Source organism: Nematolebias whitei, chromosome 21 (genome assembly GCF_014905685.2).
Source record: "Nematolebias whitei isolate Nwh7 chromosome 21, NemWhi1, whole genome shotgun sequence".
Taxonomy (NCBI): domain Eukaryota; kingdom Metazoa; phylum Chordata; class Actinopteri; order Cyprinodontiformes; family Rivulidae; genus Nematolebias; species Nematolebias whitei.
The window spans coordinates 21,689,803-21,705,705 of NC_056518.1; the positions used below are offsets into that span (position 1 = coordinate 21,689,803).

The window sequence follows — 15,903 nt, forward strand, 5'->3', positions numbered from 1 at the left end:
ATATATATATATATATATATATATATATATATATATATATACTCTGCTGGGCTACTCAATTAACCTAATTAATTCTGAGTTTCATCATATAAAAAAACAACACTTTTTCTGATTTGTTTTTCCAACTGGTCCAGCTTGCTGGCAACGTTACAAAAAGCATTTAGTAAAAATAAATATGTAAACATTTGGTTAGTTTAAAAATAGTTTTAAATTAAAGGTTTTACACAGTGTCATAACTTTTTGAATGCTGGAATAGATTTAAGGAAATAAATCTTTACAAGAATATCCAAAAACTGCATCTGATGTTGGAATAGTGCAAAATCGACATGTTACACTCTTAATTCAGGGATAATAAATTCAAATCTAAAAAAAAAATAAAGAAATTTAGCAATTTATAAATGTGTTTCCATCAAACTGAGCCCTTCAGCTTGCATGACTTAACATGTCTTTATGTATCGCAGGAACCCGGCTCGTTCTCTAGCAGTGACTTCCTGAACCGGTGAGTTTCTCTGCTTCGGCCCCACAGATTAAAGAGTTTTGGTCACGTGAGACACACAGGAGCGGGGTGGTTGGGAGTGACAGTCCGCACGCTGTGGAACCTTTTTAAAACGAGTCAAAAGGTGAAGGGTGGAGTGCTTTTGGAAAATACACTAAACATATGTGACGAGATGAACCCAAACAGAATATTTGTGTTTTTTCAGGGATAAGGAAAAAAAAAGTCACTCATTTGAAAGCTGATCCAGTTCAAGACTTCCAGTTTCCAGCATGTCCCACACACCAATGTGTAAATGATTCACCCCTGGGACTCCTTCACTTGCCAGAGAATCTTTATAAATACCAATCTCATGACAAAACTTGATTTTTCCGACATAAATAACCTCCATAATTATGGCAGTGGGTAAAGATTGCAGTTTCTATCTCAGCCTTGGCCCCGGGGTCTCTGCCTGAATAAATGTCTTGCCCAAACCTCTCCTCCACTGTTGTCGTCCAAGTGCTGCACACGAGCACCTCACATCCGGCTTGTTCCACGCTCAATCAAAACAGATTACTCACATTTGGAATATGCCATGGGAAATCTCATGAGAAAGCATGACTCATGGCTGGTGGCTGTTACAAATAAAATGAAATGAAATGGGGTTTGAGTGACAGCGAGTTCAATTAGTTGTCACATGGAATTTAGCAGGATGAAAGAAACTAAAGATTTGTAAAAAAAAAAAAAAAAAGCTTCTGCAGTTAATAAAACTTAAAAGTTAAAATAAATAGGAATATTCTTTTAATAGAAGAATTTAAACGTGAGGAGCAATAAAACTATCAAACTATTACATTTACTTAAAAATAAGCTGGAACTTAGGCACTTAATAAAGTTTCCTGGAAAGTCCACATTGATGTCATTTGCTGTGTTTCAATTCATAAATGAGCCGTCTGTATCTCTTCTTCCTACAGATACAACCAACCACATTTCCGATCCTGGTCCTTCTCTCAAGCAGTAAGTAGCCGATCATCCACCCATCTGTGTCATTATCTGCGTAAATTAGCGTAAATTCACCAAATACCAGTCTGAGGGATGTCTCTGGCCTCATGTCTTTTACAAGAAGCAGTGAAATTGAGAGCCTCAATTACAAGATGAAACAAAAACACAAACCAGTCCAGACCAAAGAAACTGAACTTATCACACGGGGGGGTTTCATTCTCAACACACTCCTGCTAGACTAAACTTACTTCTCTGTTGGAAAACTGATTCCATAAGTGCAAAACGGTTGCAGTAGAACAGAAGTTTTACAGAAGTCATGCCAATCAAACATTCAAAGCGAAAAAGAATTAAAGCTCTACCGAAACAAAAAGTTGTTTTGTAAGAAACATGCTCTCGAATTGTTGAGTTTGAGTGACAGAACAGCGCGAACAAAAAGACTAGAAATGTGTTTATTTACGCTGAATGCTTTCTATTTGTGACTATTCGCCCTTTCTGTAGCATCATGGGCTCTAAATTTGTTTTATTCTGACCTCGTCAGCCTCACGCTGATAAAATGAGGATTTGTTGGTAAACCCTTGGCTAAATTTGACATTGCACCCTATTTCTGGTTGGGAAATTATTTTCTTCTTTTCTTTGTGTTTAAACACTAACAAGCAAACGCCAGTGTGATTACACGGAAGTAAAGTACAGCAGATTGTGCGTGACGTGGTCGCGCTGAATGTACCTCAGGTGGAAAATTGATCATGCACCCTTTAGGTTTGGTTAGACGTGGAAATGAAATGACCAGGAGAGCTCACAGGAAACTACACCGCAGCGCCATGAGCGGCACCCATACACCCCCACCATAGTCAGACGGATTAGACATGTGGTCAGAACTTGACTTTGTTTCAGGAGAATGTGTCTGGGTTCTATTTAAATAACTTAGGTGTGTGTGGTTCTGTCAGTGGGGTCGGTGCCACGTCAAACTGACAGGTGACGGGCTCGCAGCCTCAAAGCTACAACTGGATCTCAGTCCTGCTCCCTCCCCCTTCTGCATCATGTGAGTTTCGCCTGCTGAATAAAAGCCCTGTTTGTCCCCTCACACACGTGCATCCAGTTTCTGGGTGGAGGGGTGGGGGTGTTAGCTAACATGACAGTTCTCTGTTTGAATCATGGGAGGAGACGGATGGTGTGACCAATCTGCAGTCCTGTGAATCCTGGAGGCCTTTGACACGGTTCGTAGACAAGATGACCTCATCTCAAAACACTGCTCTTCAAAACCAGTCTGAAAAGCATGCCGCTTATTGTCCTCAACACCAAAACAAGAAACTAACTTGAATGACTATTTTAATAAAAAAAATATGTGAAAGGTGTTATTTTTTTGTTGGTGTGACAGAGAAGTTATAGATATGGATGAGAAAAACAGGGTGACAAATAATCCTGGATTCAGGAATAAGCCTGCTGAGCTAGATGTGGCTGCAAACCTGCTCCCAAAGGAGGCACGTTTCCTCAACACTGAGCAAACACTGTAACGCGAAACACTTATTTTTCTTTTTCTTCTTGGAGGTGGTTGCTATATTTTGTCGTTGTAATTGCAAGGACCTAAAAAGCACCCATCTACTGGAGCTCAGTTGTGCTCCTAATTACATATAAAGATAAAATAAAGGCCTCTGATGTGAGTTTCAGTAAGTGGTGCTTGTAGATGTGTGTTAATTAAGTGAGACTGGGTTTATAGGATTCTAAACACTTTTATTTAAAAAGTGACCAGTTGGACCAATATACTGTATAAATATATATATATATATAATTTTAGAAAATACAGTACATTATAAACAACCTGTTGAAGAAAGATTATTCTATGCAGTCCTTGTGGATAGGTTGTTAGCTTATCATTGTAATAATTTGATTTGACTCCTACATTTGACTAAATGCAAGTTTTATGTCCAAAACTAATGTATCTGTTTATTTTTAATTATGTTTTTATTGTAGTTGTTTTAACTTGTATTTACATCAGAAACTGAACTAGAAGATTTTGAAACGGTACTCATTTTGCCCTAAAAATAACACATTCAGTGCACTATTAAACATATTGTGTGTTAAAACTGTAGTTTTGTTCATTTAAATTGTTAAACAAATACATTATTTATTGCTTTATATTTGCTTACAATGAATATTTATGAATGTCATCATGTGCACGTCATATACATTTTTTGGGGGTGGGATGGGGGGTGTTGGTTGAAGCAATTTAAACCCTGTTAGGATTTTTTTGTCCTTTACTATCAAAAGAGCCATTTTTTCACTGTCGTTCACTACATTAAACATGTCCGGAGCTGCAACAACCTGCTACAACTGTGGTTATCAACTGGTGGCCCATGGGCCACGTTTAGGTTTGCTGGAGGGGGCTTTTGTGGACAGTAAGGGTGAAATTAAAGCAAAAAATATCTAATGATCTTTAACATTTATTAAAGAAATGGGGAATTTTTTTTCAGTTTTTACCATCTTTTTTTAAAATTAATAAATCTATAAACTATGCAAACAGTTCTTCATATAAATAAATAAAGCATCAAGTATGTTTTGCTTCTTGTACTCGCTCCAGTGTTCACATATTTGCAAAATAAATGACGGCAAAACTGTTTGAACTCATCCTTTTTTGTTGTTTGTATAACCAACAAAATTCAGTTTTGTGCCAGTTTTGGTCAAAGCTTGAAAGAGCTGCTACAGAGCGACCAAAGAGTCACATGTGGCTCCAGAGCCACAGGTTGCAATGCAGACCCCTGCAAGAACTATTTTACCAAAATGTTTCATCCTGTTTTATGCACTAATGCTGATTTCCAACCATCAATAAACTCTACTGAAGTTGCATAAGACATTTTTAATCCAGTAACTGACCCTATGTTAATGTGCATTTGACCAAATCAAGTTTATACTCTTAACAGCATTGCTCAAAATATGAAAACTGAGCTTGAATCAGTGTTTATGTTGCTCATGTTTATGTTGTAATTTGGCGACACCTTGTGGTCACAAACGGCAACTGCGAGTCCTATCTGGAGGGAAAACATCAATTTAATCTGAATAAGAAAACGATAAATACAAATTAAATGCGTCTTCTGTTTTAACTGTTTAGGATTAAAAAGAAGACAGTGGAAAGTGGTGGTACCCTCTTTGAATTTTAAAAGGGATCACCCCAAAAGTCACCTTAACATAACCTGCCGAGTCTTCTTCGTTTGCTCATGTGGGCGCAGACAATGTTCGCAGAGGTTTGGTCAAACTTTGAGCACAGAGTTCGGAGCAAACTACGATCACTGAGACGGTGGTGGCAGGTACAGTAGGTGTTTTCATTGGAAATGTGTTAAAACATTAAAATTATCCTCATTTGTTTACTTCTTAGTTTTGGTAGCCGACAGCAACATCAACAGCTAGCTCAATACAAATTTGTTTTTTGTTTTGTTTTGGGGATTAATTTTCTGGACACGAACGTGTGTTTTTCTCTGAAAATTTTTAATACGAGATGAATTTTTAAGTGTTATTGATGAGAATCAATTATTACACGTATTTATTTATTTTAATCAATTACGTTTATTTTGATTGAAGTATTAAGCCCCGCCCCTTAGCTCAATACAAATTTGTTCTGTTTTTTTCATTCAACATGTTTTGGTTTAAGTTTAATTTTCTGGTCACGAAAGTGTGTATTTCTCTGAAATATTTTGATACAAAATGCATTGTTAGCCAATTACGTTTATTTATTTGTTTTTAATCAATTACGTTTATTTTGATTGACGTATTAAGCCCCGCCCCCAGAAAAGCTGCATTCACTAAAAGTAAACAAAATAACTAAATCCAATGAAATATTGTTATTTTTAAGTCATATATTTCTGGGTACTGTTTAAATCATCTGATGAGTTTGTTAGGAGGCTGGTGTTGAATTATATTTATATTTGGCTTTTATTAACTAGAATAAAAAAGTCAGGAAGTGAAGTTACTTAGTGTCTATGAACATATAAGCTATATGAAGAAACAGGCAGTCAGGCTTGAGCTGTGGTTAATGTGGTTATCATCATCGAGTTCTCAAACCCGGAGAACAAATGATGCATTTTTGTTGTAAAACAGAAGTTGTCGGTTAATATAAAGTTGAACTAAAAACAATCAGAGAGGAGTCGTCCTTTCCTTTGGGACATTTGTGCATTAACTGTGAAGACTTGCAGCACAACTCAAGACAAAACACTTGCTTGTTGTATTTAATGAAACTATTTTCCTGTGCAGTTTTACATTTAGTTATCTCATGGATTCAAAAATAGACTCAAGAAGTTATTTCAGATTTTGTGACTTGCATGTGGTTGAGATTTGTGATTTCTGTGAAATGACAACCTAAGCATTAACTTGATGCATGTGTGCGTATGTCTTCTTTTTCTCCATTGGCAGCTTTTTAAACTTTAAAAATAAGGAACGTCTCAGCAGAGGAAGGAAGTTGGTCAATAATGGCAGTGGATTTCACAATGTATCTGTGTGCTTTTAGGACGTTAGACAGCCACCGTTCTGTGCGTTTAAAAAAAAAAAACCTACACCGTTATGAGATACTGCAGAACAATTCTGTCCAGTTCATGAAGATGTCAAAGTGTCAGTGAAACTGCTGACAGTGGCGCCCATTCTGTGTCGATGCAGAACTCTAAAGTTTTTATCCTTTTTTTTTTTCTGACTCAACTTCCTCTTGCACAGATGGTGAAATTCAGTATATCTGTGTATGTTTCTTTCCTCCAGCACAAGCGAATAAAAAAAACAATCATTGCATGTGCTTCTGCCTATGACGCCACTTCCTCTTCCAGGCAAAAAAATTAAACCCATTTTCTGCCAAATGATCCGTCTGTAGAAATATTGTCAACCTACAGATGTAAGTTTATGTCTGGTGTCACTCTGCAGGCTGTCTTCCCCATATCTGTGACACCTTCGATGGCCGCCGATGACTACAACCCTGTAAGTCTTCACATTTTTTTAAATGTTGTTGACATTTACATTTAGAGGTGATACTTCTGCTTCTCCTATTTTATGCTGACCATGTTTGATATGTTCTATCAGAATTCATTACAGGGTGTCTGTTCTCTCTCTTTTTTTTTTAATCTTGCTTATTTAAAGTTCACCTGCAGGCAGAGAGAGGTCGAAGAATCGTAGTCTTAAACTAAAGGCTTTGTGTGAAACAGGATGTTCAAGGCGACTTTCAGCTGTAGAGTCTGACAGTTCTCTCTTCTTGTCCTCCTCTTCTCAAGGTCTCCCTGCGACACAAATCGAAGAGGAAGAGCCGAGGAGGTAATCCAGCACTTATCGCTTTTTTGTGTATGCGCACTCGCAGTCGCACTTTGGACCACCAGTGGGTGTGCGTGAAGTGGCAGGGCAATTAGTGCGTACAGAGGGTGTTTAGACAACCCACAGTTACTTTCACTTGGCTTCTCCTCCGTTCTGCCTCTCTGCTGCATCTCTCTGCTCTTCTGAGAGGCCACCTTTAGTTTTCATGGCTCCTGGTTTGTAGCCACATCAGGTAGGTTAATGGAGCAGAGAACTTTAGAGCAGACAGTCTCTAAACTCTGCGCGGGTTGTTTTAATCAAGTTCTTTGACCTATATGACAAACAGAAGGTTTTTATGGAGGCGTTGCGATGTCAGCACTGACTCCAGCGTCCCTCCTCGCTGCATTTTCTTAGAACTGTGGACAAATTCTTTATGCGTTTATTTATTTCATCTGTGTTTTTGGTGCGCAGGCGATGGTACAATGAGCAGGAGACGTGTGTCGGTCAAAGACCTGGGTCACCCGGACCACCAGGGCTGGCTGTACAGAAAGAAGGAGAGCAAAGGCTTCTTGGGTATCAAATGGAGGAAGTACTGGTTTGTTCTGAAGAGAACGGCTCTGTACTGGTACACCAATCATTTGGTGAGTAAAAGTGCTGGCCTACTGGTCTCAGTTTTCCCATCATGCAGGCTGTTAATCTGCTTTATTACAAAACTACAAATAGTACTACAGTGAATTGGTCATTTTTGCTTCCGTTTCTGCGTTGATCTTTGAAGTAACACCAGTGATATCCTGATGCATGCTCAGTAACACCAGTGATAGTTGCCTAAATTTTATTTGGTAACAAAACTGACGGCATACGGAGGCTGAGGAGTTTATGCAAGTTGAACAGCTTGTAATTATGTTTAACGTCACCCACTGCTGAAGCTCAGCCGTGTGTCTCTGTGCCAGTATTGAGTGCCTGTTAGCAAAGTACACATGAACCACTCTGTCATTTTTTTAACATAAAATACGTTGGCTTGAAAGGTGGCGGGCGATATGCATTGCTTTCAAGGAATGCTAATCTCTTTTAGGATCTGCTTTCAGTTTTTAACCTGGTACTGAAGGTTATTTTTACAGATCACTAGAGTAGGTGTGATCTGTCTGACTGCCAGCCTTGCAGCTCACTCCCCTTCTTCTTTTTATTACCCTGAAATAATCTAAAAGTGCTTAAAATAATCCTCATATTTATAAAAAAAATGCAACCAAGGGAAGTGGGTTGCAGTGCGTTTGTATTTTATTTTATATGTTTTGTCATTTTTACACAACTGTTAAAATGAATTGACATTTTTGGACACAAGTCTTTGCATTCAAATTTAAATGTAGATGATTTGCTATATTTTCGGACTATAAGGCGCACTTAAAATTCTTTAATTGTCTCAAAAATCTACAGTGAGATTTATAATCCGGTGCGCCTTACTTATTAATTCTGGTTGTGCTTACTGACCCCGAACCGATTTCATGTGGTACAACTGAACAATGTGGAGAGTTATTGTAAATGAGTTGAGTAAAGTTTGACTTATCTGACTGTTTTGTTTCGCGTAATGCGTCTTATAATCCAAAAAATACGATAATCCAAGATTTCGTTATTGCTTTAGCTAATGCGTCACATTGTAGCTCACCAGTTGTTTCGGATCTGCTGAATTTTTGAGTTTATTGTTCAGGAAAGGAATGCAAGAAAATTGTGAAATGTGCTATCTTTGACAGTTTTTTTTTTTTTTTTTTTTTTTCAAAGCCCTGAACAAAAAGCAGTACATTTCAAAATGAAAACCAGCTCACACTTTTTTTTTTCTTCCCTCCCCTCTACTTTTTATTTACATATGTTTTTGTACATGTCGTGCAGGTTTCACTAGACTTTAACCGCAGCTCGCAAAATCTTTTGGCAGCTTTTAATTTCTTGAGCACGTTGCATGTTTTAACCTCCCACCACCTCCGAGCACACAACAAACTGAAGATGTCTTCTTCTGCCTCTGCAGGAACTGTTGTGCTGCGTTTCCTGTTGGTGTCTGTCACTAACAGGCTCATACAGACACAGTGACATGTTCGATTTACTGGCAACATGACTTCAGTCAGCTCTGCATGCTTCGACCCGGTGCCACAAGTCATCAGGAAGTGGTTTGAAGTCGGTGCTCACTTGTCTGATCTGTGTGTTGCAGGCTGAAAAGGCCGAGGGCTACATTGACCTCACCAACTTCGTGATAGACGTCGCCACTGAATGCAAAAAGAAACAGTAAGCTCAAAGTTTCTGTTTTTTTTTCCTCCCATTGCTACTGGTTTCAGTTAAATGGAATTCTATTTAAATCTGTAGTCTGGACTGTGAAAACAGAAGTGCACTAGACATGCAGAAAAACTAATTGCATTTGAAACTTTTTCACTTCCTTAGCAGCTTTTCCACTCTCTCTGTTCTATCTTAATAGGTTTCAGGTTTTTTATTTTTTTGCATAAATCCATTCTGAAATATCGGTCTCACTCTTAATGGTACAATTGTAAGAATTAATTAATAAATAAATAAAATCATGCTTATCTGTGAGAAGCGATCTAGAGAATGTTGTGCATCGGCGATTCCAAATAAATATTTCTAGGAACCGCAGCTCCGTTCTGCACATCAGTCCAAATAATTCTTCCATATTCTTCTATTCAGAACAACTTGTTTTAGGATTACTTCTTATTATTTGTTTTATTATGACCCTTTTAGGGAAGGTCCAAAAAAAAAAAAGTCTCAAATTTTGTTCATTTCTACAAATTCTCACTTTTTTTTTTCAAAACTAACAGTTTTTCACTACAGAGAAAGTACTAACATTTTTTTTTTTTTTTTTGCAAATTACTTCAACAACAATATAAAATAAAGAACAAAAACCTACCCCTTTCAAATCTGTTTGATATCTAACTCTGAATGCTTTGGAAACGCCTTGTATCTGTGACTTTCCTTCCCTCCATTGATTACGGTGACATTATTTACATGAACGCTCCTACAAGAACCCTGCAGATGTTGGATGCTGTCTATCATGGTGCACTAAGATTCATAACTGGCTGTGATTATCGTACCCACCACTGCACCCAGTATTCACTGGTTAACTGGACATCATTAACTTCACACAGACTCTCTCACTGGTACATTTTCATCTTTAAATCACTTCTTGGTCTGCTGCCTTCATACATCTCCTCCTACATGTCTCTGTGTGAGTGCAGCTACGGAGTGCGCTCTCAGGACATTATTACCTGCAGTGTTCCCTCAATGAGGACTGAACTAGGCAAAAGGGCCTTCTCCTACTCCGCTCCAGTTTCCTGGAATATCTTGCAAAAACAATTGAAGCTCTCGACCTTGACCTCTCTAAGTGGCTTTAAGAAGCTGTTGTACTCCTGGCAGGGACCAATGCAGACATGTTCCTGTTTTTAGTTTTCTACATTCACCTTAGAATCTAGCTGTTTTTTGTTTTTTTTTGTTACCTTTTTTTTTTAGCCATCCTATTTGTTATTAAAAAAAAAACTGTAGTATGCTTTTTATAACTGTTTATTGTTGTCGCTGTTGTCCATTGTTGTCATCATTCTTTGTTGAAATCAGGTCTCTCTTGTAAATGAGTCCTCGAGGCTCAATGAGATTTACCTGTCTAAATAAAGGGTGAATGAAAACAAAAAAGACTCTTATTACACCTTCTAATGAAATGCCAATCATAAAAGTTCATATAGCGTACTGTTAACTTTCACAGATAAGTAAAATAACCAGTTATTGATTTGTCCACTTTGCTTATGTTCTCTTTATCTTTTAGTCCGTTTATCTCTTAAGTTTGTATTTACCACCACTTTAAATGATTTCCTGCCTGTTTTTGCTCCTGCAGTGCTTTCAGAGCGTGCCATCCTAACGTCATGATGTTTTATTTTGCGGCTGAGAATCACGAGGACATGAACTTGTAAGTACAACACTGTTTGCTATTCTTTTTTAAAAATCCAAATCTAATTTGGTTTCAGAATTGTGGTAAGCTTGACTAATTTTTTTTTTCCAGATGGTTGAATAAGCTCGGACTAGCTGCCATTCAGTATGGGTGCACAGATGACAGCGCTGTAGCAGGTAAATTCAATGCAGCTGGTCTTTATTTTTTTAAATTTTTTAACGGAAGCTCCATCTTGAGAGTTTTTGAATTAATTGAACTAAACAAAATTTGAATTAAACACTGGACAAAAGGTTGAGGCCCTTTAGACTTAGTATGAGCTTGCAAATTTATAAGTGCACTAAATGCAGATGTGAATGCACACCACATTTAATCACATATTACTAACTGACTTGACTTCATATTAAACATATTAACTATCAAAGATTATTGCATAAAAAAAACTTTTCAGCAGTTGTACTGACATGAGATTATTTTTTATGTTCATTGACTTCTTGCATAATGTTTAAATATCAGGGCCTATTAAGGGGAATTATTGTGATGTCACACATTGAGCTGACAACTTATGATTAATTCACTCAGGCTGCATGAGAATGCCAAGTGTAAACATAGCTTATATTAATATTTTTTGCACTTTGTGTCGTGTAATGCATTATTTTGTGTATCTTCTCTCAAAAACATGGACGTTCAGAGTATTATAGTGAAGCCAGTGATCATGAAGAAGCTGAAAGCATAGAGATCCCCCCTCCACCTTACTCTGAACAGACTCTGCGTGGCACAGTGAATATGTCCGGTCCACCAGAGAGCACACATCAGGTGGGCAGACAACATTTGTCAGAATTTCCTTATTTTCTTTAAATAAACTATTGTTTTTAAAGCAGAATTTCATAAAGGAACCATGTGAAAGTGATGCTGGATTGTTTTTTTCTAACAGTAAGGTGACTGTCTTTTAGGGTACGCTGCCTCCTCCGTACTCCACCGCCGTTCCTAGCGATTCGCTCTCCTCCCCCGTCAGCACGATGACATCACAGAGCTCCGCCTCCTCGCTAACAAAGCAGCGGCAGTCCTGGTTGGACCTGGTGTCGCAGGCGCCTCCGCCTGCTGCAGAAACGGCTGTGGTGTGCTCAGTCCAGGTTCACTCACAGGCAACCCCGCAAGGAGAGGTGCACGAGGAGGCTGCGTCAGAAAGCGTTGCTCCTCCGGACTCCTCGGCGTCCACGCGGTCCAGCGAGGACAGCCCTGCAGCAGAGGGGGAGGAACAGAAAGATGCTTTAGGTGAATTATGTGTTTTTCTGTGCACAAAGATTTCTAGAAACGTTCTCTTTATGTTCCTAATATCATTTCTGCATGCTTTTTGCACATCAGCTTGACTTTAATGCTTTTGTTAGAGTTCCTAATTGTGTTGTATTTTTACAGCCAATCGTGGGAACGGCTCGGATGAGATGGAAAGGCTGTACATTCATCTGAAAGAAGCCAGCCTCTCGCCAATAGGAGACCGTAAACCCTCTACAAAAAGGGAGTTCAGGGCCTCTTTTGTAAAACGCTGTAAAAACCACACGGTTAACAATAAGCTGCATCATATCAGGGCTCTCAACAGCACGTTAAAGGTACACGAACTTCTTGAAAATTCAGAACTTATTAACTTGACCTTTTGTGTAATTCTTTTCTTTTTTTTCTCATATTGCAGTCAAAAGAATCAGATTTGCAGGTTATTGAGCAGGTGCTGTCAAATCCAGAGCTTACCTCAGACAAGTTCAGACAGTGGAAGGAGGTCAATGCCATCCTGATCCAGGAGATTTGTGTCAAAGACGACCACAAGGAGGCGCCAGAGGCTGTGGATGCTGCAGCATCACTTAATGCTTCTTTGGCAGAGACTAGTTTATAGACTGTTGGACTTTGTGGACTCTTATTGAATACTATGTGAATATATACATACACTGCTGTGATTTAGAGGGCTGACTCTTCAGTTCCACGTTGAGTGGATTATTAAATGCCTTTCAACAAAACGGGATCTATAAAGAGCTTTTAGTTCCAACTTGAAGATGGAAACGGCTAAAAAAAGAACACGAGTATTACTTTTACTCTTCAGTTTGTAGGATTAGCTAAATTTACAACTGAGGGTTTTTAAAATTTAAATTTTTCTAAACCTCTGCATGAACTATATGAAATAATGGTGTATTTTGAAACTAGTCTGCATGGAAACACTGGTTTTTAGAGTATAATTTATCTCTGTATTTGTCTATAGAGAAAAAAAAAAGATTGTTTTATTTTTAAGTTGTTGTTTGCCAGTTATTGGTGCCATGCACCATCAATGTCTGTTACACAACAATCCCATAGGAAGGATGTATTTGTACACTCATGATGTGATGTCTCTTTAGAAACCTTTGTAGGACTGAACCTAAGCTCTGTACTAACATAATAAATGACAAATCTTGATAATTTCAGATGTAGAGGAATCTCTCTCTCTCTCTTTTTTTTGTATTTCATTTAAAACTAAAGATATAGATCATTCTTAAACTATTAAAATTGAAAACAATTGATCTTAAACTACTTCATGTACATTTTTCAACTTCAGAAGTTTGCAGTATGATTTTTTTGTTCTGTTTTGCAGATGATCAAGAATTATTTTCTAGCTTTGTATATTTTACCTAGGATAATGTTTAGCAGTATTAGTGTTTTAGCACAACTGGAAAAAACTACAAATATGCAAACAAGCCTGGCATAACTTGTAGTCACTAAATTTTAGATGTGTTTCTATCTGTAGACATCAAGCATGTGCAATTTACAATATTATAGGCATGTCATCAGAATGGACCAATAAATATGTAAAAAATAAATATTGTGCCTTGTTAACGTAAATATTTTTTAATTTGATGAAGTCTAAAGTTTACTTCAACATGTGGAAAAATACATATGGTTTTTTTAATTGTCAGGTTTTTTAATTGTCTTCAGTTTTGGGCTATCATAAACACTTTTATTATTGCTATTATACTATTATCACAGTTCCACTACAGAAGAGGCTTAATTTAGTTGCAAATAATTAATCAGAATTTGTTTTATAATATCACCTTATCACATAATGGCAATATCATGCAGCCGTTAGGATTTTTTACCAAACCAGGACCATATCGATTATAAAAGTAGCTCAACACATTTGATTACTGGCATGTTGAATTTTTGTGTTCATGAGAATGAATGTAAGTTTTTGTTTTAGATTTTAGATCATTATTATTATTTTATGAATAAAAATGTATACTGTAGATTTTCCACATTATGTGCAATCTGCAGTGCTGCCATGCTGCCGCTAGGTGTCGCCTGTCCTATGCGAATTCCCTATTGAGGTTAAGCGCCATATTGGCAGTCTCCTCCATCTCACCGAACGTCGAGCATGCATGTCTCTACCGGTTATTGAGGAGATAATCTGTACAATTTTACAGTAACCAGCGAGCCGAAATACAACACCATGGAGGCCGTTAAATCCTTTAACAACGAGGTTTGTCTAAAAGTCGTGAAAAATGCGGAGGAGCTACAATATATTATCTAACTACCTCTTGCTGAAGCTAGTTAGCTAACGTTAGCATCTAGCCGTAGAAAACGCTAAGGCCAGCATTACACAGGCCGCTCATTGTAACTTTATTTACAATTTATTTGCACTTTGAGGGAGTGCATCTTCAAGGACACTAATGAGGGAAGATTATGGCTCCTTTTTTACACATCGTATGGGTAAAACAGTCTTAAATATTTTAGGCGAGCAAAAGTTAGCTCCAAGCTAGCGAAACCCCCTCAGTTACGTGATGTCTTGTTGGGTTAACTATAAAATAGGCTAGTACAGTCCACTCCATTTGCCACAAACATTACGTACAATTTTGTTTGTGTGGGGGACAGAGGATTATAGTATAGAATGATAGCTGCGTTAAATATCTACAGGTATTAGCAATGTTTATAGTTTAAAGTAGCTGTAAGCTAGTAGCGCTGCAGTCATTTGTAATGACACTGAATTACTTCCATAGGCTGTAGCGCGATCAGTTCAAATGATGGCCCCATTGTCTATTTACATATTTATTATTATAGTATTATATTTCACACAAAACATGCCGAGTACCCTGCCACGTATGTTTGATGACAAAAAATGTGCAACTTCATGATTGCGTTGCAAAAGATATTCTCTGATGCCTTGTTTTATTTTTCAGCTGTACTCGTTGACTGAGTACAAGCCGCCCATCTCCAAGGCCAAGATGACTCAGATCACCAAGTCAGGAATCAAGGCTATAAAAGTAAGTATGTTTAAGGATGAGGCAGGTAAATGATGGAGAAAATAAAATTCATTGACTGGAACTGTTCATTTTATAAGACGTGGATCTAGATTAAACCATTTTTCAGCTGAACTTTTTTTTTTTTTTTTTTGGGGCACATCTACTTTTGTAAAGTTACCCTTGAAAGAAAGTAAGTCCACAGTCATTTCGAACAAATATTACGGTAAAGTTTATGGACTCAAGACAATAAGAGCGTTTACCTGTCTATTGATTATTATTATTAATGTAACATGATTTTTTTTCTCCCTCAAATTCCTCCTTAAATTTAGCAATTGCAATCTAAACAACCAGATTGACTAGGTTAACAAATACAAAAGTATAAACTGAGATAAAAAAGATAAAAAGACATTAAATGCAAAAAAAAGGGGGAGGCTACAATTTAAAATCAGGAAAAGTGAGTATTTGCTTTGGCAGTGCTGTTCTGTTAACTCAATGAAAACTAACTCTTCATGGCTTGATTTCTTTTCTGTTTGATTTCCATTGTAAAGTTGTCAATTTTTATTTTAAGCCTTCCTATGCTCTCAGTTACGAAAAACAAACAAACTTGCGATTATCTATAGATCAGTGGGTTTTCCTGGGCTTTAAGAGTGAAGGTAGTATTCTGAAATGGGTATTATGAGGACAAATATGAACACTGACCCAATAAAGTGTCACTCGTTGTTTTATGTTTTGCCAAGAGTCTTTTCGATAACCTGAGTTTATATAATCGTGAAGCTTTCTTACCAATCTAAAAAGGTTGCGGTAATAAAATTGCTTCATTTTGACCTCAAATAATAAAAAGCAAGTGGAATTAGTGATAGAATTTTTTTTTTTTTAACCCAGCTGTTGTTATAAACTTGAGTGGAACAACTATGAGGATTCTCCTGATGCATGCTCAATAATCCAGGTAGAAAAATCCAAAAAAGTTCAATCTGGTCCTTTGGACATTCAAAAAAAAAAAA

The 15,903-nt window shown here is 37.4% G+C and overlaps 2 protein-coding genes across 3 annotated transcripts in view; both read left to right on the forward strand.

Annotated features, from left to right (window-relative positions):
- Positions 1–4,686: 4,686 nt before the first annotated feature.
- ipcef1 (interaction protein for cytohesin exchange factors 1) lies at positions 4,687–12,534 on the forward strand. The gene is made up of 11 exons (XM_037695384.1): positions 4,687–4,770; positions 6,365–6,418; positions 6,709–6,748; positions 7,196–7,365; positions 8,919–8,992; positions 10,599–10,670; positions 10,764–10,828; positions 11,341–11,465; positions 11,603–11,924; positions 12,066–12,256; positions 12,337–12,534. Exons 1-11 carry the CDS (start codon positions 4,696–4,698, stop codon positions 12,532–12,534), a joined length of 1,386 nt encoding a protein of 461 aa, XP_037551312.1. The 5' UTR covers positions 4,687–4,695.
- A 1,472-nt stretch (positions 12,535–14,006) lies between these two features.
- Positions 14,007–15,903, forward strand: part of scaf8 (SR-related CTD-associated factor 8) — a 30,152-nt gene continuing 28,255 nt past the window's right edge. For both annotated transcript variants that reach the window (XM_037695518.1, XM_037695517.1), the window contains exons 1-2: positions 14,007–14,142; positions 14,840–14,923. In XM_037695518.1, the coding sequence (XP_037551446.1) occupies positions 14,113–14,142; positions 14,840–14,923 (114 nt within the window). In that variant the 5' untranslated portion in view covers positions 14,007–14,112. The remainder of the gene's footprint in view (positions 14,143–14,839; positions 14,924–15,903) is intronic.

Excerpts from the sequence above, each read along its gene's own strand:
- ipcef1 (XM_037695384.1), top strand. The coding sequence starts at position 4,696 with ATGTTCGCAGAGGTTTGGTCAAACTTTGAGCACAGAGTTCGGAGCAAA. Across the intron at positions 7,366-8,918 it reads ACTGGTACACCAATCATTTG|GCTGAAAAGGCCGAGGGCTA; the intron begins GTGAGTAAAAGT and ends TGTGTGTTGCAG. Across the intron at positions 8,993-10,598 it reads ACTGAATGCAAAAAGAAACA|TGCTTTCAGAGCGTGCCATC; the intron begins GTAAGCTCAAAG and ends TTGCTCCTGCAG.